Raw genomic sequence first — 19,955 nt, 5'->3', positions numbered from 1 at the left:
ATTGGTGTCTATCTAATCCACGGAAATTCCAGCACTGTGCACGCTCATGCACACATACACACAAAACTTGTAGGATACCATTTGCATTTAAAGGCTGCGTTGCAAGCAGAAATACAGCAGCTGCAACTTTCTCCATCATTGCAAGATGGGAAAGACCTGCTGTTGAATTTCTGATGCTATGATAGAGTTAAAAGACATAGCTTTCAGGGGACTGGGGGGGGGGACGACGACAGCCCTTTCAGTCTGTCCACGGCACGACTCTGTGATGCAAGTGTTGCACACACCATCCGTGGGCACTGCCAACGGGGCAACAGCCGAGTGGTGCAGCGATAAAACCGCTAGCACATTCGCTTGTTGTATTTTGTTGGTGGTGAGAGAGGTTGGTGGTGGCTTAGGGTGTGGTTGGTTGTCTTTGGTTGGCTGTAGTGAAAGTTGTTTTTAAGTGTGTGTGTGTGTGTGTGTGTGTGTGTGTATTTTTGAATCACTCATACAAGTAACACTGACAGGAAACCCCACACATTCACTAAGTAGAATAATAAAAGCATAACCACCCGACCCCACCCAACTTACCATCTCCCCCCATCTTCCTAATGGTTTAAACTAATTCATGAACCAATAACCTCCTTTTGTAGTTGACCTCCTTTGTAATGTTTTATTTTGAAATCTTTTAAGATAATATTTTAGTTTTTTGTTAATTGTATACTCTATATTTGACTTTCTTCAGATTGTGTTATTGATGTTTTAATATTCTGTAAGCCACTTTGAAGCGGTATAGAAATGAAATTACAGTGGTACCTCGGGTTACAGATGCTTCAGGTTACAGATGCGGCGGTGCGGGAGACCACATTAGCTAAGGTTAAGAACAGTTTCAGGTTAAGAACGGACCTCCAGAACAAATTAAGTTCTTAACCCAAGGTTCCACTGTAATAATAATAACTTATACATTGACCACTAATAATGAACCATATGTTGTAGATATCACTCCACATTCATTATGCTATTTTTGTGATATACAAATGACACGAGAAAACTTGGTATACTTATTTGTGTAACATTATTCTAGTTTATAAACCTCCACTCCCACCCCCCAAAGGAAACTGCTAGCACATTTGCAAAGCTAAGCAGGGTCTGGTCTGGTTTCAAACTGTATGGGGGACTGCATTGTTGAGAAGGCTGGACTTAGATGACCCTTGGCATCCCTTCCAACTCTATAATTCTGGGGGCTGGAGGGGGCAGGAAGGCAGAGAGTCCTGGGAGGCAGAGACAGAAATCAGGGTGGAGAAAGGAGACAATTGTTTATCAGAGAGGCCTCCAGGTGGCGTTAATGCCAAGAAACAAGGAGGCCTCCCACGTCATAGAGAAAGGGAAAGCAGGTGATGGAGAAAAATGTTTCTAATCGCTTCCCCAACAAGTAAGGCATTATTCCACTTTCCGGTTTCAGGGATAACACTTCTGCGTGCAGCTGAATTACGGTGGCGCTGTGGGTAAAAGCCTCAGCGCCTAGGGCTTGCCGATCGGAAGGTCGGCGGTTCGAATCCCCGCGGCGGGGTGCGCTCCCGCTGCTCGGTCCCAGCGCCTGCCAACCTAGCAGTTCGAAAGCACCTCCAGGTGCAAGTAGATAAATAGGGACCGCTTACTAGCGGGAAGGTAAACGGCGTTTCCGTGTGCGACTCTGGCTCGCCAGAGCAGCGATGTCACGCTGGCCACGTGACCCGGAAGTGTCTCCGGACAGCGCTGGCCCTCGGCCTCTTAAGTGAGATGGGCGCACAACCCCAGAGTCTGTCAAGACTGGCCTGTACGGGCAGGGGTACCTTTACCTTTACCTTTTTAGGGTGGGGAAGAATCATGGAGTCGGAAGGGATCCCCAAGGGCAGGGGTCAGCGACCTTTTTTCAGCCGTGGGCCGGTCCACCGTACCTCAGACCATGTGGTGGGCTGGATTATATTTGGGGGGGGGGGGATGAACGAATTCCTATGCCCCACAAATAACCCAGAGATGCATTTTAAATAAAAGCACACATTCTACTCATGTAAAAACACGCTGATTCCCGGACCGTCCGCGGGCCGGATTGAGAAGGCGATTGGGCCTGATCCGGCCCGCGGGCCTTAGTTTGCCTACCCCTGCCCAAGGGCCATCTAGTCCAACCCTCTGCAGTGCAGGAATGGCAACTAAAGAGTGGGCAATAGATCAACCTTTGCTGCAATCTAATGAGAGTGATGTGGGGTGGTTTTTTTTTGGGGGGGGGGTTTGGCTGGAAACGCAAACAAACCTCTGTATCCCACTTGCAGTGTGAGCAGTGGGCTCCATTGCAGGGCGGCCGTGAGCCTCTGTCCTCAGCAACGTGGAGGCAACAGCACTGGGCTACACTGAAGGGTTGTTATTGTGTGCAGCTTCCCGTGCAATCTTATTAAGCGCATCTGGGTTCAATGGGACTTGGTTGTAGTGTATTAAGAATGGACTACACGGCAGGGTTGTCGTAAACCGTTCCTGCGGTCACGGCCATAACTCCCTTGCAAAAATATTTAAAGCCTTACAAAAAGTAAAAATCGCGCAAAATAAGACGGTCAGGATTGTGTTGCCAAAGGGAACTCGGAAACGCCGCACCCGGGCTATGCGATGCGGCTCTTTCCTTTTACTTGATCTCTTGCTTCCTTTCTACTCCCCGGCCTCTCTAGGCCGCGCGACCTCTGTGCTCTGAAAAGTTTTCCAAACCGTTGACGCGCAAAGGGTCGGCTGCGCGCGCGCGCATAGCGGCGCAGCCACGTGATGTCATCACCTCGCGCCCTGCCGGCCTCCTCTCCTCATACCCGTCGAAGCCGTGCGTTAGTGGGCGAGAGAGCGCCGGTGGCAGGATGGGGCTGCCGGCTGTGGCTCCGGTGTTGAGGCGGAGGCTTCCCAGGTTAGACGAGGCCGGCGGCCCTGCGAGTGGGGCGAGGGCCGAGAGCGGCGTCGAGAAGCGCAGCCCCACCTACCTTTCCTCAGAAGTAGCCTTGAACGCAGTGGGAGCTTACTCCCGAGTAGCGGGGCCTGCGCTGCGTCGCTTTCGCTGAGCGCTCTTATTATTACCGTCCTGGATGAGGTTATAAACTTCAACCAGGCCATTGGATTATTAACAGTCCTGTTAAATGTGTTTGAGGGAAGGGTGTGTGTGTGTGTGTATTATTTCTTTTGTTCTTATACTTTGTTTTTACTACGCATTTTTGTGGTTTTATTCCATGAACCCCCCTGAGATTTTAGGATGAAGGGAAGTATACAGATTGAATAAATAATAACAATAATAATAATAATATAAAAGGTAAAGGACCCCTGGACGGTTAAGTCCAGTCCAAGGTGACTATGGGGTGTGGCACTGATCTCCGCTTTCAGGTCGAGGGAACCGGTGTTTGTCCACAGACAGCTTTCCGGGTCATGTGGCCAGCATGACTAAACCGCTTCTGGTGCAACGGGACACCGTGATGGAAACCAGAGCGCACAGAAATGCCGTTTACCTTCCCGCTGCAGCAGTACCTATTTATCTACTTGTAATGGTGTGCTTTCAAACTGCTAGGTTGGCAGGAGCTGGGACAGAGCAACAGGAGCTCACTCCATTGTGTGGATTCGAACTGCCAGCCTTCTGATCGGCAAGCCCAAGAGGTTCAGTGGGTTTACAATTGCCCTTTCAGCCCTAAGGAGTGCCTCCCATAAGTGCCTCTGACCATGAATGCCCCAGAGGGGAATGGACAGTGTTAAGAGCAGGAACTGTTTTCTAGGTCATGAAAGAGGAGAAGGAAACTTATGGAAGACGGGAACAGGTGCTTTGGGCTGCCGAGATTCAGGAACAGAATCTCTTTAAATGAAGGCAGCTCTTTGTGGTTCATGCCCTTTGTTTTTCGACAGGTGTGTGTGTGGCGACAGGTACTTGCTCTCCCTGCGGGTTCCAGCAAGCGTCCCATTGCTGCATGTTAAGGTCATATTAAGGTGATCCAAGGTCAAGGGCGATGTCAGCTCAGCTCATTGGCTGAATTTAAAGTTGGTGCTTTAAAGAGGGACCAAGTAGCTAAATGAGCCCTGTGAGAAGAAAAAAGTTTGGAGTTTGGGAAAGCTTATCCTGCTATGTGGAATGCTTCCTTCTTGGCTGAAAATCATTTCAAATTTAATTTTTGGACATGTTTGTGTTTATGTTAAGGTGTACTAAAAGCACAACATAGGAAAGGTAATGTAGGGAAGATGTATATTTTTTTCAGAAAGCTGGTCCCTTTGTCCTAAAGTTTGCACATGAATGATGCTTATTCGTTTGTTCATTCAGTATACCACTCTTCATCTGAAGATCACAGGGCAGTTCTCAACATCAAAATACAACATACATAATAAAACAAAAACAAAAAAGCCATAGAATGTTAATCAGCCAACACCTGGTTGAAGAGAAAAGCTTCTGTCTGGCACTTAGAACACAATATAAATATGATGGGGGGGGGGGACCCATGTTAATAAATATGGAGTACTCCCCGCACAAGCCTACAATTCCCAGAGTTCCCTGGGTCAATTCATAAACTACTAGAGAAAGTTCCCCCCCCCCGCTGTTTCTGCTTTAAATGTATAGTGTAGGTGTGGCTGACAAAAGCATGTGCTTGATTTGCTTGACATTTTTACTTAGGCTGTGGCAGAAGATATGGCTGAACTTGATTTTCTTGTTTCAGATTGAAGCCATTCAACAGGTTACAGGTCATTGTAGAACATTTGGTAAGTGTGGAGGTCTCCTTCAGGTCGGGGAGGCTAATGTGGGTTTCATAATGTTCAATATGTAAACTGTTTTCAGCAAGCCCATGGGGGCTTTTGAATTTTGCTCCTCCAACAACCTCTCCAGAAGACAAAAACACAAGTTTCAAAGGCAATTTATGATACAACAAGCCCACAACTTATGTTCCGGGGATCTCACCTAAAGCCAAAATCGCATTGGGTGTAATGGCTGGTGGAATTGCCCACCCCCTTTTTAATGTTTAAAAAATTATTTTGCCAAGCGCATAAAGCTGAATGCACACAAGTCAAATGTGCATAAGTTGTGGGCTTCGTGTATACTGTTCACATGGGGGAAAGGCAGGAGACAAGCACTTGTGGGCGTGCATAAGCTCATACATGAGCCTAAAGTAGTTTGCTAGATAGGAACATAGAAGCTACCTTATACCAAGCCAAACTATTGGTCCATCGAGCTCCGCATTATCTTGCAGTGGCTCTCTGCGTTTCAGTCAGGGAGTCCGTCCCAGCTGGTGGTACCCGGGATTGAACCTTGGACCTTCTGCATGAAAACTAGACGCTTTTGGATTCCAGCTCCCATCAGCTCCAGCCAGAATGGCCATATAGAACGGGAGTAGTAGCAACATCTGGAGAGCCAGTTTTTCCTCCCCTGCTCTAAAGAATTTGCATGCTGGAACCAACTTGCAAATTACCAGCTTGTTAAAAACCTTGGGTGGATCTACACACAGGAACCCCCCCCCCCCCCGCTATAAATAAGTCAGAAATTAAATTGTAACAAAATAAAAAAACCCGCTATGTAAAAATCACATCGATTGTTTTTTGTTCTCTTGCGCCATCTGGTGTTGCATGTTTCTAACACATTCAAAATGTTTTTTGACTAATGTTGATTTTTTTTTTTTTTTGTTCTTGTTTCAAATATGCAGAGTATGTCCAAGACGGCAGCTTCTTCCTCTGAGGTTCTCTTGGAAAAAAAGGGGTGTGCTGGTGTTATAACCATGAACAGACCCAAGGCTCTGAATGCATTAAATATATCCATGATTCGACAGATGTATCCACAACTGAAGGTTGGTGTTTTTCTTTTATATCAGTGCTGTGGGCACAGTGTGTGGGTTGACAGAGGAGGCCATTCAAGGGCAGCACCTCGAGCAGCGGCTATAGCCCATCACATTTTTCTACACTTCAGCTGCTGAATGTGTGAACTGCCTCTGTTGAAAACCATTGGGTTTGAGGTGGTGCGAAAGTTCTGTATGCAACGTATGATCTGTGATGGCTCATTCACTAACAAAATCCATGTCTTGACCACGCATTCATTTGGCAATGAGCATGCATGCGCAAACCAAGCCAAGGGCTCTGGATGAACCAGTAATCAGATTAATTTTATGGCCATCCTTCTGATTTAATTGGGGATGTACTGGGGAGTGGGGAAGGACCTGAAAATGAGAACAGCAGAAATGCTGTTACTGGTAGTGGATTTTATCTACGCTCACTGAATAAGTAACAGGCAGTACTGAGACACACACACCATGTTCATCTTCGCTATATTTACAGAAGTATACTGGTGGTCTTAGTGGCAGCAACCGTACCCTGTGGTGTCCCACAGCCAAACAGAAATCCCTATTTAAATGGCAGAGAAGTAGGAAGGGGAGGGGGAAGCCTGGAAGCAGGGCCAAGAAAGGCAGTATTGAAAGCAAGTGAATATTGCTTCAAGGGAGGGAGAAGAATGAGTGTGACCGCTCCCTCTGGAAAAAGGAAATGTCTCAAGGGGGATTCCTAAGCAAGGTGGGAAGTGGTGGGAATGGATATTTCCCCTTGCCATCTGCAGAGTCAACATTATAGGAAAGGGCTCAGGCTGGATGGGGGTTTGCTTGGCTTTGCAGCTTTCCTTAAGTTAGGCAGGGGAGAAGGGCAGGGGGAGGTGAGATGTGGCTTCTCTGGAGGAAGGGCAGGCTATAAATCAAATAAACTTCATTGGGATCCTAAGAAGCCAGGGCCTTTTATTGCTCTCCTGGACTTCTAGTCTATCACCTGGTTCAGCCATGGCTCAGTAGGGGGAAGTGCAGTGCATGTGGATTCAGGGTTTCGTCAGGTTGCTGAGATTCATCCCGAAGGTGTGGCATTGCTGTATCGAAAGGAGGAAGAGGCAAAGCGTATGCTAGAGAGCTGTTGGGGTTCTCCCCACACCCCTTTTAGTGCTGACTTTGCTCTGAACAAGGGAATGGGTCAAAGGTGGCTGTTCTATGTTCAAGAAGAGAGAGGTGGTATGGAGCCTCGTAAAGCACGTGGCTTTGACCCAAGGAAATTAGGGTGAAACTATATGATGCCTTGTTTCCCCCCCCCCCCCAATTATGTATTGCTACCATACAGATATAAAGAGGGTAGAAGCATCTTCCAGTGTAGAAGCAGCCAGTGAGATAGAAACACTGAACTGTTCCCATCCTTGCTGTTTTTCCTTAGCCTGGTTTATTTCTGTTATCAGAGCCCACATTCAACATGTTTTATCTTTTGTAGAAATGGGAGAAGGACCCTGACACCTTTTTAATAATAATAAAGGGAGCTGGAGACAAAGCTTTCTGTGCAGGAGGCGATATCAGAGGTAAGGTTTTGAGTATTCAAAAAGTTGAGAGTTTCAGTTGTCATTTCAAAAGCTTTTTGATGATGTCCCTCAGCATAGACACCTGGGTAAGCTTAGCTGTCACAAGATAAGGGGGAGGTTCTGTTATGGACCAGAAACTGGTTCAGAAATGGGAAGAAGAGAAGGGAAATAAATGGATTGGAGGGATGGAGTCTCCCGAGGATCAGTGCTGGACCTGTGCTTTTTAACAGGTTCATAAATTATCTAGAGTTGGGATGAGCATTAAGTTAGCCAAGTTTGCTACTGATACCAAAATGTTCAAGGTACTTAAATTGGGAGAAGCTCCGAAAGGATCTTTCTAAACTAGGTTAATGGGCAGTAAAATGCATTTAATTGTCAGCAAGTGTAAAGTAAGGCACATTGTGGCAATGAATTCTAATTTCACGCACTGTATTTTTCGCTCTATAAGACGCACCTAGTTTTATTAGAGGAGAAGAAGAAAAAAATTTCTCTCCCTCTCTGCGCAGTGCCCCTTCAGCGAAGCGGCAGGAGAAGTGGAGCTCCTTCCATTTCGTCTTCCACTTCGCTGAAGGGACGCTGTGCAGAGAGGGAAAGAGGGATTGGTGCACTCTCCTGGCTTCAGGGATAGCTGCCCGAAGCCATGGAGCCTGTATTTGCTCCATAAGACGCACACACATTTCCCCTTACTTTTTAGGAGGGGAAAAGTGCGTCTTATAGAGTGAAAAATACGGTATATGCTTTCGGAGTCTGAACTGGCAGTGACTAACCAGGAACAACTGGCCATGTAGTTGATAGGTCAGTAAAGTTGTCTCAGTTTACAGCGGCTGGGAAAAGATAAATTCCATATTGGCGATCATTAGAAAAGGTAGTGAAAATGAAACTGCCCATGTAGTAATGCTGTTATACAGACTTGTGGGGCGACTGCGCTTGGAATACTCTGTACAGTTCTGGTTGCCTCGCCTCAAAAGGGATATTGTAGTGCTGGAATAGTTTCAGTAAAGGGAAACCAAGATGATCAAGGGGTGTAGACTCCCTTGTAGGGAAAAGGCATTTGTGGGTTTTTAGTTAACAAAAGAGAGCAGAGGGAGACATGACAGAGGTGTATAAGATTATCTGTGGTGTGGAGAAAGTGAACAGAGGGTTGTTGTTTTAGTCCCCTGTCCTAATTCTAGAATCTGGTGCCATCCGATGAAGCTGGATGTTGGGAAATTCAGGACAGACAAAAGAAAGTGCTTCTTTACATCGCACCTAGTTAAATTACAGAATTTGGATGTCCACCAACTTGGATTGCATATATTGTGATCATGAAAGTTTGCTGCAGTCACATTTCTTGGTATTCCAGACAGTTAAGTGTTTTGTAGCTAAATTTGACACTTGTTTTGTTTGCTAGCTATCGTTGAAGCAGGAAGAGCGGGAGAAGGGATGCCACAGTATTTCTTCAGAGAAGAGTACGCCTTGAACAATGCTATCGGTGTGTATACCAGTAATTTAAAAGTATTTTAGTAATTTAAAAGTACGGGCTTAATTTGAGTAGGTATAGGGAGCCTGAGGATTCTCTTGTCCAACCCCCTGCTATGCAGGAATATGCAGCTCCCCATATGGAGATCGAACCTGCAACCTTGGCATTATCAACACCACACGCTAACCAACTGAGCTAGACGTCACCCTTCTTAAACCCCTTCCCTACCCCGCATTTTCACACTAGTACCTATGTGGTTGGTAACACGTCACCATTCGTTTCAAAAATTGTTCTAAGAATAGTATTGCCAGTTTCCACAGTTTACACCAATTCTCTACAGTGTTTCTTTCATACACTGGAAGAAACCTTTTTCAGTCTGAGGGCTGCATTCCTTTATTTACAACCTTCCAAGGGCCATGTGCCGGGGTAGGTGAGGCTAGGAGCAAAAGTAGGTGGAGCAACACACTTACATTTTCCTCTTGTGCAGTAAGGTAGTTTCTGCACATGCTCACATACTCCTCACTAGCCTTTATCCTGAGAAACAAGAGGTGGTGTTGTTTGAGAACAATAGCACTCTGGGAGTGAAGCACAGTGGGTGAGGGGGTGTGGCCTGGTGAGAGATGCAAGAAGCCTGGGCTCTCCTTGGACCCTTGGCCCTGAGCTTCCACACACCTGACCTATTATGCTGCTATATTCTGTGGAATGCTTTGTATAGGTAACCTGCCTGGCGTCTAGTTTCAGATACTCTTTGTGCCAGGCAAATAACTTTTTATTACCCAGGCTCAACACTAAGCTCTTCTTAATCAGTTGATTCCCCCCCATCCCATCCCTGGTATTGCTAGGGTTTTTTTTTTTTAGGGGGGGGGTTGCTTCGGTTTTACTGTTCTCTTGTTCATTCCTTATTTTATCACTGTTGTGAGCTGCCCTGTGTGGGCTTTTTTTAACGGAATGGTGACATAAGAATGTTTTAAATATTCAGATCTTATATTCAGAAAGAGAGGAGACACCACAGCACTTTAAGGCATGGATGGGGAAGCCCTCCACATCTCTCTGTGTGGCCCTCTGAAGTCTCCCCAGGCCACCCCCTTCACTGGTTCTGCTTCCCACCCTGAATGTTTTTGCGTGAGTGCAGTGTGTCTCCCAACTTTGATAATGCTTCTTGCTACTTGGATGGATGATAGAGAGGGGCCTGTGTAGAAATAATCATAGTGTGCTAGGGTAAAATTAGCATTTGTTGCTCCATCCACTTGCCTAGCCATACCCACCAATGACTTGTTGCACCTGGAAAGGGTGCTTTGAAGGGAATGGAGTGCTCAGACTGAAAAAGGGTCCCTGCACCTACTTTAAAGGTTAGCAGGTTTATTATGGCATATGCCAGGCATAGGCAAACTACAGCTCCCATCACCCCTAGCTAACATGACCAGTGGTCAGGGATGATGGGAGTTGTAGTCCCAAAACATCTGGAGGGCCAAGTTTGCCTATGCCTGGCATATGCTTTTGTTTGCTGATCTTTAAGGTGCTGTAAAATTCTTGGCGCTCTTTGCTGCAATGGACTAACATGGCTAATCTTGGAATTGAGAGTGGGATAATTATAATTTGGTCAACAAATTGAATATTCAAGTTATATTATCAGGCTTCACAAGGTCTTTCCTTGCAGAAGTGTGCTTTATTCTGTTTTAAACATGTAAATGTCATTTCATTTCACTTTTCATTTGTATACCCCCTTCCTGTATTACTAATATAGGTTTACAAGCTGAAGAAACAACAAAATAGACAGCAAAGATCACACACCTAATAACAATCTGATCCAGTACCAAAAAAGCCATAATAAAAACATAACTTTAAAATAAACAACTTACATCAAATGAAGCAATATTCAATAATCCATTAGAATATAATGGTAAACAGTAAAATTAAATATCAGAAAATGGTAATGAAACAGTTTATACTTAACTGTTACAATAAATAATTACGAAACTATAATCAGTAAAAATAACAGCAAGTCACAATGCATAAAATATCAGAAAACATACAAAAACACATGAAAAGATCAAATTGAGAACAAGGACACACAACATAATTTTTTAAAAAAATAAATAAATCCCTAAGCTGCTCTCTTCACAGCTGTTTCTGCTATTCTTAAAGTCATGGTCTGGGAAAGGCTCCTAGGAGGGTGGGCCAAGGCAGGTGGAAAGACTATTGCCTGATGGCCAACACAGAGTCTCTCTGCCCTCACAGTTCTTCACCTGGAAACATCTCTCTTATGAAGACTCCACCTGGGGCAAGGCAGGTGGAAAAAGCCATTGCCTGGTGGCCAGCACAAAGTCTCTCTCTCTCCTCACGAAATGTGTTGTTTCCGTCCTGACAGGCACCTGCCAGAAGCCATACGTGGCGCTTATTGATGGAATTACAATGGGAGGTGTAAGTAGAAATCTTTTCTAAGGCAATTGGCTTGGCTTGTGCTTTCATTCTGTTTTAAAGTCGCCAGTGAAGTGACTACAAGGGGTTTCAAAGAAAGATGTGTGAGAATAAATTTGACCAGGGATAGCTCAGTTGGTAGAGCACAAGACTCTTAATCTTAGGGTTGTGGGTTTGAGCCCCACATTGGGCAAAAGATTCTTGCATTGCAGGGGATTGAACTGGAGACCTTTGGCATCCCTTCCAACTCTACAATTCTATGATTATATTTTTAGCATTTGTGAAATGTTCTTGAGCACCTTCTTTTCTGAGGGCAGTTTTCAGTTTTAGAACGTTTACAACATCCCACTCCCTGTGAGCTGAAAGAAAAGCACTTTTTCGCTGAGAACAGTGGCAGCACCAGAAAAAGGGGGCACAGAAGTATAATTCTTAGTGGTTGAGTTGTGTCACACGCAGTAAAAACTCAGAGCAAAATAGCAGCAAATGTTAATGGCAGGATGGCAGGAGTCCAGCAATTGGGGGGGGGGAGCAAGCTCCTTGTTGTTGTTTTTTTTTGGGGGGGTGCTTCTTCACCCCCTTTGGTGCTGTGCATAACTGAGAAGGATCTCCATGCAGGCTTGGGGATGGGCGTGTGGGCTTGAGGGTAAGAGAAGATGAAGATACCGTATATACTCTAGTATAAGCTGACCTGAATATAAGCTGAGTCACCTAATTTTAGCACAAAAAACTGGGAAAACCGATTGACTCGAGTATGTCAGATCACCACACCACAAACCTGGTGGTGGCGGCAGCGGTGGAGGAAGAACAAGCAGCCTGAAAGGGCTCCTTTTGGGCCACTTGTCCCTCTGCCGCTCGCAAGAGCAGGCATAGGAGCCGTGGTTAGGAGAGGCGCAGCATCGCCTCTCCTAACTGCGGCTCCTGTGCCTGCCTTTGCGAGAGGCGGCAGCGGCAGGACCAGTGGTGAGAAAGGGCTTCTTCTGGGCCACTCGTCCCTCTGCCGCCACCCACTTCACTCGAGTATAAGCCGAGAGGGACTTTTTCAGCATAAAAAATGTGCTGAAAAAGTTGGCTTATACTTGAGTATATACGGTATTTGGCTAGGACTGATGGGAGTTGAAGTGGAATTGGTTCACATGTAGCTTCTAGCCATCAAGTGTTAAGTAATGTGTGAACTCACCCTTGGTTTCAAGGATGTTTGTGTGCCCAAGAAATAGTAAGTTTTGTATACTGTTGAACAATGCAGAATAATTCAGCACATTTGTGGAAGTTATGCTTTGTATTTATTTCAGAATCCACCTCATAGTTTGTGTGACGTTGATGTTTTTCCTTCTGTGTTGGTGTTCCTTGACTCATAATTGGATGGGACCTTGAAATGTAGTTGTTGACAGTAACTGCTGAATTAAAGCCAAAGCTGCTTATCAAACACAGACAGAGTGTGTTTGTTTATGCTTTAAAAATAATTCAGAATATTTATGATGTGATTCTCATTGTGAAGATATGTATAGTTAGCGTATCCATTACAAAATTCTGTACGTTAAATATTTTGGTTATCTGCGAATGCCAGACAACACCAAAAAGTTATAAAGTACTCATTGCAAATGCACAATCTACTGGGTTTGATCCAATTGTGAATTTTTTTAATCCATTCTTGCTTTTGATTCTGTGGATATTTCTGCTATTGGAGGAAGTGGGGATATGGTTTTTGATGATTTGGTCTTTCTCCCTGTAGTTCCCATCTGCCCTCCTCATCTTCAGGGGGTTGTGGGGACAGAACAGTAGTGCAGACGGAAGGATGGAAATTGGCAAAATGTTAGTGAAGACGTCTGCCGGACCAAAGACGCTGTTATGCAAATAAAAGGAGTCCTTCCATTTGCCAAAGTGCACCATTGAATACAGCCCAGTATATCTGAATTTAAAAACAAACATGTCACATTTATAACTCCCAATGCTTAAGGGTCTCGCATATCTAAAGTGCATCATGGAATATTAGATGATTTAATCGTCCTTTTCCTCAGTTATTGAATCAGTCCTGCAGATGTTTCCTTGTTTAAACCATCTGTCTTTGGGTGACATATGCCAGAATGGAAGTGAGGCAGAAAAAGGCAAACATCTGTCAAGATAAAATATTGTGAGGTACGAAAGGATGGAAAACAGACTTCTTCCACTTGTCAGGCATCAGGGTGCTTTTAAGAACATTGCATTAGCTTAGAGGCCTTGGTTTCATCAGAATTCACGTACATGGAATTAATGGCGGTTTGAATATCTGGTGGCCTAATATGACCTCCTGCAAATATTTATGAAGTTGGTTTTCAGGGTGTTTTTTTAAAGCTGGTGTGCCATAAAGTCATTAGTGACTTGGTTTATGCTAGCATTTTGTAAGCAAAGTGCAGGGAAGTGAGTGTAGCTTGGGCATCTTTATCCTTTTGTATAGTTTGTACAGTTTGGGGATTTCTGAGAATATTTTTTTCTTCAAATATTCCAGTGTCTGCTTTTCGACAGTGATAATGTTCTGTTATTACTGCTGAATGTTCTGTTATTACTGCTGAATATAATAAGTGGTTAACTGCATCCTTCTGAGATCCAGAGCAAACGTGTGAAGTGTTTGATACTTTAAAAATCCTTTCTAGAAGGTGTGTATTCTTAATTTTGCAGAGGGTTATATTAAATGTTACTCTATTATCCCCCCCCCTTCTAAATCGATCTAAAAAGCAACATAAATCTGTTAAGAACAAGCTTAGTACTTTTCATGCGATGCAGTAAAAACTATATTAAAGAGGGTCATTTAAGGAACATTTCAGAGCATTGATTTTTGAGCAAAAGTAGAACAGGTTTGTGGTTCCTACATGTGGTTTCTTCTATTGGTGGAAAGAGTGGATTGTCCTACGAACCAGTAATTGGACTTGGCTCTTCTTGAGAATAATAAAAGGAGCATATCATTCATTTGTAAAAAGTACGAAGTCATTTCAGAGGCTGCTTGATATGTGCACCCATTTTGCTGCATTTCAAAATGCCTTCATAAAAGATGTAGGTGGTATTCAGCTAAACAGGCGCACTAGTGCAAGGATGTTCTATGCATAGGATTAGGGGAACCCCCTGGACTATATTTAGGGTAACACAGTCAGAGGAGAGGCTGGGAAAGTTCCATTACACAGCTAAACATCCTAGTAGTAGTGGAACTGTTTAACTAGATACCATCCTTTGGTCATATCTACACCATATATTTGAAGCTCGTTACTTCCCCCAGAGAATTCTGGGAAATTAAGGGTGCTGGGAAGTCTTGCCCTGTAAGGCATAAACCAGGATTCTTGGGGGGGGGTGGAGGGGTAAGGTCACATGCTTTAAATGCATGATATGAATGTGACCATAGACCCAAATTGCCCTTCTCCTGTAGGCCTCATTACTTCCACCATGTGAATGTCTCTATTTTTCCTGGCTCCACAAAAATATCAACCTCAACTTCTGAATTAAAATTGGAGGGTTTCTGGGAGGGATCCGCCTAATGAATCCCAAGCTGTGAACAAAGGCTCCCACTTGTACAGCAGGGCTTTCTCCTTGCACCCCAAAAATGGGTTTGGTTGGGGAGATGAGGTTGGATCATTCCATTTGGCACTTGGGATGCTTGTGCTCGCCAGATTGTGCAACCCTCTATTCTTATAGAATTGTAGAGTTGGAAGGGATCATGAGGGTCATCTAGTCCAGTGTTTCCCAACCTTGTGCCTCCAGCTGTTTTTGGACTACAATTCCCATCATCCCTTGCCACTGGTCTTGCTAGTCAGGGATGATGGGAGTTGTAGTTCAAAAACAGCTGGAGGCACAAGGTTGGGAAACACTGATCTAGTCCAACCCTCTAGGAATCTTTTGCCCAACATGGGGCTCAAACTTGCAACCCTGACATTCAGAGTCTCATGCTCTACTGACTTAGCTATACCTTCGTCTGTGCACTGGTCTGCCTCCAGAGTCTTTACTCTAGCATGTGAATCAGAATCACCCATTTTTGTGTATTTGTGTGAGTGCCTCTGGCTGCAAAGAGGCCAATATCAGAACAAACTCATTGGGAGATGTAATGTGATTATTCTGTCTGTTTCTGTTGGATTTGAATACTCCAGCTTATCCCAGTGCGGAGACTCAACTAAACTGCCTGTGTCTGAGGCGGCTGATTGAAAAGAACGAAGGTCAGAGAACCACGTGAAGATGCAGCAGAGAGCTGCCTCCATGGGTGGGGTCTTTGAGTTCATGGGAGCCTTTAATTCAGGCATAGGCAAACTTAGCCCTCCATATGTTTTGGGACTACAATTCCCATCATCCCTGACCACTGGTCCTGTTAGCTAGGGATGATGGGAGTTGTAGGCCAAAAACATCTGGAAGGCCGGGTTTGCCTATGTCTGCTTTAATTATTGACACATGAACAGTTCTCCCTTAGTGCAATTAGCATACCCTGGTTCGCAGTTTGGGGGAGACAGCTTTACAGGTTATGTATCTAAATCGGCTGGGGAACCTTTTGGGCTTTCACATGTTCTTAGACTCCAGCTCCCATCAACCCTAGTCAACAATGACTAGTGTTCTGGGATGATGGTAGTTGTAATCAGACAACATCTGCAGGGCAGCAGGTTTCCCACCCCTAACTTAAGTAGGGGAGAGTGAGAGCAGCTGTGTACCATTGAATCATAAGCAAAGTGAACCAAAAAGCTAGATTTTTTAGGTTTATTTTTGCAGCTTTGTAGGTCGTTGACAGCCAATATGATTGAACTTGGATTGGGTATTGATGACCAGGCTTTAGCCATGTATACCTTTTCTCTGCCTCTGTCCAACAGTGGTCTTTGGCAGAATGCTGTTCCCTCAGTCCTGTTTCCTTCACCTTCAAATTTTGGTGGGGAAAGAAGGATGTTGAAAGTAGGAATGAAAGGATGTTTGTGGTTGTTCTTCAGAGAGGATTTTGCACACTTAAATGTAACAGTGAATATAGGTATTAATGCATTCAGAGCTGAGTAATGTACAATTAGCCAAGTTCTCCTTTGTTGTGCTAAGTGAATTCATTTCACACTTTTCTAGTTCTATGAATGTAATTGTGCAGTTGTTGTGATCATGACATACAGGTAAATGCAGTTTAGCATCTTTTGATGAGCACTTAGCTGAATGTTCCTGCTGGCATTATCTGTCAGCAGGTAGGAGCTGCAATGCTAATGATTCAGTTGTTGCCTGCACATTTCAGTAAACAGCTACTAACACAAATTATACCATTTCAACTGGGTCTTTCTAGACTTGGTAAAACACTCAGCCTGTGTGCAGTTGATCTTTTACTGATGCATTTGGCAATGGTAAGAAATTAGGGTCAGTATGGAGCAGACATTTTAACTTCTTGGAATTTTCTGCACATCCTCAGTTATATGCACGTTGTGGAACTCTGGATATCCTCAGTAGCATTTGACACTCTGGTTCTACAGCATGAGCCAGAACCCAGTATGCTACTAGGAAGATGTGTATTGCTCAGCCTGCTTTTTACAGGGAGCTGACTTGATCTGATGCTCCCAAGAATTTGTGCAGATCAGAATGCAACTCCTTGATGGATCACACATTTCTCAGGATTCTGCGACATTGTTTTGATGTGCAAAAAGCAAATACAAAAAATACGTGGTTTACAGGAAAGTGCATTGAAAAGCATTGAGAAGTGCATATTTTATGTAAAAAGTGCAAATAAAATATGTACAGTTTAAGGGGGGGGGGACTTTATTATGCTTAAAAAGAAAAAGCACCAAACTGGCTGGAGCAGACATACAGCTGAGGGCGAATGAAGCCAAAACTGAATTAGGCAGCTCAGTTTCAGCCCTACTCCAAATTAAGATCATAGGATCATAGAATGCTTCCTATGCCAAGTCCAGTCATGGGTCAGTATTGTCTGCTCAGCCTTCTCAACCTGATGCCCTTCAGACATTTATGGGAGGATAGTTCAGTTGGTTAGAGTGTGGTGTGGATGACGCCAAGGTTGCAGGTGCAATTCCTGTATGGGATAGCTGCATATTCCTGCATTGCAAGGCGGAGGATGGATGATCCCCAGGGTTCCTTCCAACTCTGTGATTTTGCACCATAGCTGCCATCATTCCATGCTGGCTAGCGATGACTGGACTTGTAGTTCAAAACAGTTTGAGGGAGCCAGGTTGAAGAAGGCTTCCATTGAATGGCCATGGGAACTGCAGTTCACTTTTGCACATAAAGCTTGAATATTGTAGAGAGATCATACCATCATTGGTGGTACTTAAAATGCGTAGAAAAGGGTGAATGCATAATTCATTGGTTTATCAGTTCTCCTGCAGGTATTATGTATGGTGCTGGTTTGCTCTACAATAAGTTCTAAGCTAAGCATCCAATAGATGGGGGTGTAGAGCTTCTCTTTTACGCCCTTCAAAAGCACAGTTCTTTCAGTAGCATGCAGTTTCTCATTTGAATACCATTTTGCTTGTGTAATGGCTTCAGAACAAGTTGTTCAGTTCATAAGGAGAAGGGGGAAATGAGTTCACACAATACACTTGAACTTTAAAAGGACTGGCACAGATTATGGCGACCTGTCTCAGTACCACTAGGCATAATGGTGTTTTGGCGCTGCTAACGAGGCAATTTGAGGGTTGAAAGTCCCTAATGCAGACATGTCTGGAGCACAAGTTCATTTTCTACAGGCTGAACTGATTTGTTTAAGCTTTTCTCTTTGGAAAACCATTCTGTCTCTAATCCAATCCTGCAGTGGCTTGTTTAATAGAAAACGGGGGGCATTGCAGCCTGGGTTTCCCCAGTGCTCCCTTTAGCCATGAGAAAAAAGTGTCTGAAAAAAAGTGTCACATAATTCTAGAGATGCAGACTTCTTTCTTGATTTTGATGGTTTGAAAGACAGACTCCAAATTAAAGCTGTATTTTAAAGCAGGTTTGGAGAATGCTTCCTTTGGCAGGCTGTAGGGCAGGCTGCTGCAGCTTAAGTAATGAACATTAGTTTATAAGAATATTTACATTTGCATTTCACTAGAAAAGTGGCACAGACCCTTTGAAAACGCTGAACGTTTACTGATTGCAGAGGTCCAGTTTCATGCTGCTTTGAAGTTCACGCAAGTTGCAATTGCCCCAATCGCTCAGAAGTTGGCAAGAAAGCAAATTTGAAGCCGAGGTTGTCTACGCCCCTTTTGGAAGGGGAAGCCTTTCACTATGTTTAACAGGTCAAAGTTCTGTTTGTCACCCCAGCTAGGTGTGATGTAAAGTGGAAAAGTTTTTAAGCTGAACTGAAGGGATCAGGAACTACTCTATCTGTGGAACAATGTGAGTTATCTCCACAGGTTTATGGCTTAGTATAAACATAGCATACATTCTATCGTCAGGCCAACAGCGAGTGAGTCAAAAACAGAAAGACCTTTCCACATGACTGTGCAAAGCACTCTAATGTGGGAGTCAATAGTTTTGCTAGGGAACATGGAGGCAGTTCTTTGAAATTAAAAATAAGAAGGGAAACCATCAAAGAATGATGGGCAAAAGGTAGCCTTTCTAATGTGCCATTTATTTTTCTTAATCGGAGGTGTGTTCCAGTGCTGGAGACACAAAATTTGCATGAAACAGTTAAAAGATGGTTGGGGTGTGTGTGCTTGTGTGTTTTCTGCTACTTCTCATTTTTCTTGCCATGTGTCAAATCCATTCCGTGCCTGTAATACTTAGTGCAGCTACAATCTGCACAGCAGCTGTAGTAGAAACAAGTTTCATTGCCTGCAGGGGAAATGGAAATTTCCCCGGTATAGAATGTTCCTGGGAAAATGTGATATCCCTCACTCGGAAGGGAAGACGGCTGCATTTTGTCCAACAGATGAGTAGCATCTTGTGTGCTTAGGAGAAGTTGGAGCCAGAGGGCTTTGCAGATATTGGAGGTGGGTTGCTCCTCTGGAGTTAGAGATACAAAGCCTGGGTATCTCTGTCCAACCCAGGAAGAGTTGAAAACTCAGACTCTAAAGCCTGGGAGCTTTATGACAGCACGTTACTGTTTGCTGTGAGGAGGGAGTATCTCTGCTAGTCTCCATCCCATTGATAATGTCATAGTTAATGCTGTAGCAAAATCTAAGTTACTCCTACTTTTGCTTCGAATGTGTAATGTTGCCCCAAAATGAATAGATTAGAGCCAGTGTTGGGTGTTTCCTTGGAAACTCAATGTAATTTGTGCATCTAAACCATAAGGAAATACAAAAATGCATTTTTGTCTTATAGGAATCACTTTACTGCTCTCTGACTGCAGAAGGCAAATCTGTTGGCCTACAAACCTTCGTGTAACACCTGCTGCGTATTATTAGTTGTAGATAATAGAACACGGGAAGATTTCAGAGCAGCAAACAACAAAACCAAACCCGACTGTGGTTCTTTGACTTCTGGCAAATGTACTGCTGGGAAGACCTTGGATGTTGCAAAATCTTTAAAAAAAATATTTCACCTTCTTTGTCAAGTATATAATGAAACGTCACTCCTAAAAGATTTATTACTGGAAAGAATTTAGTTACCAAGTGGTGGAGTATTTTTAAAAGGGCGCGGGGGGACATTCTAACATGGGAGGCTGTTTGGAAAACAAGGAGCTAGTTCCAAAAAGGTAGAATCTCCAAACTGTCATAAATTGGTTATTGGGAAAATGCAGATATAGGGACTGTCTGAACGTGTTATACGTGTAAGATGCACCAGTTTGATGCCCAGCATCATCTGCCAGTAAGGGAACATGGATGACTTACGATGAGATAGAATGGTTGG

At 44.1% G+C, this 19,955-nt stretch overlaps 1 protein-coding gene across 2 annotated transcripts in view; it reads left to right on the top strand.

Moving 5' to 3' along the window:
• The first annotated feature begins 1,361 nt into the window (after nucleotides 1-1,361).
• HIBCH (3-hydroxyisobutyryl-CoA hydrolase) overlaps nucleotides 1,362-19,955 on the top strand; it is a 65,531-nt gene continuing 46,937 nt past the window's right edge. The window contains exons 1-6 of one of the 2 annotated variants that reach the window (XM_079981429.1): nucleotides 1,362-1,411; nucleotides 4,677-4,719; nucleotides 5,655-5,795; nucleotides 7,240-7,324; nucleotides 8,715-8,795; nucleotides 11,152-11,204. In XM_079981429.1, coding sequence (XP_079837555.1) covers nucleotides 1,377-1,411; nucleotides 4,677-4,719; nucleotides 5,655-5,795; nucleotides 7,240-7,324; nucleotides 8,715-8,795; nucleotides 11,152-11,204 — 438 coding nt within the window. In that variant the 5' untranslated portion in view covers nucleotides 1,362-1,376. Of the gene's footprint in view, nucleotides 1,412-2,731; nucleotides 2,900-4,676; nucleotides 4,720-5,654; nucleotides 5,796-7,239; nucleotides 7,325-8,714; nucleotides 8,796-11,151; nucleotides 11,205-19,955 lie in introns of those variants that run through there. The other variant, XM_079981428.1, reaches the window with a different exon arrangement.

Source organism: Podarcis cretensis, assembly GCF_951804945.1.
Source record: "Podarcis cretensis genome assembly, chromosome: 1".
Taxonomy (NCBI): Eukaryota; Metazoa; Chordata; class Lepidosauria; order Squamata; family Lacertidae; genus Podarcis; species Podarcis cretensis.
Note: the sequence above shows the minus strand (reverse complement) of the source record. Positions and strands in the feature narration are given on the sequence as shown.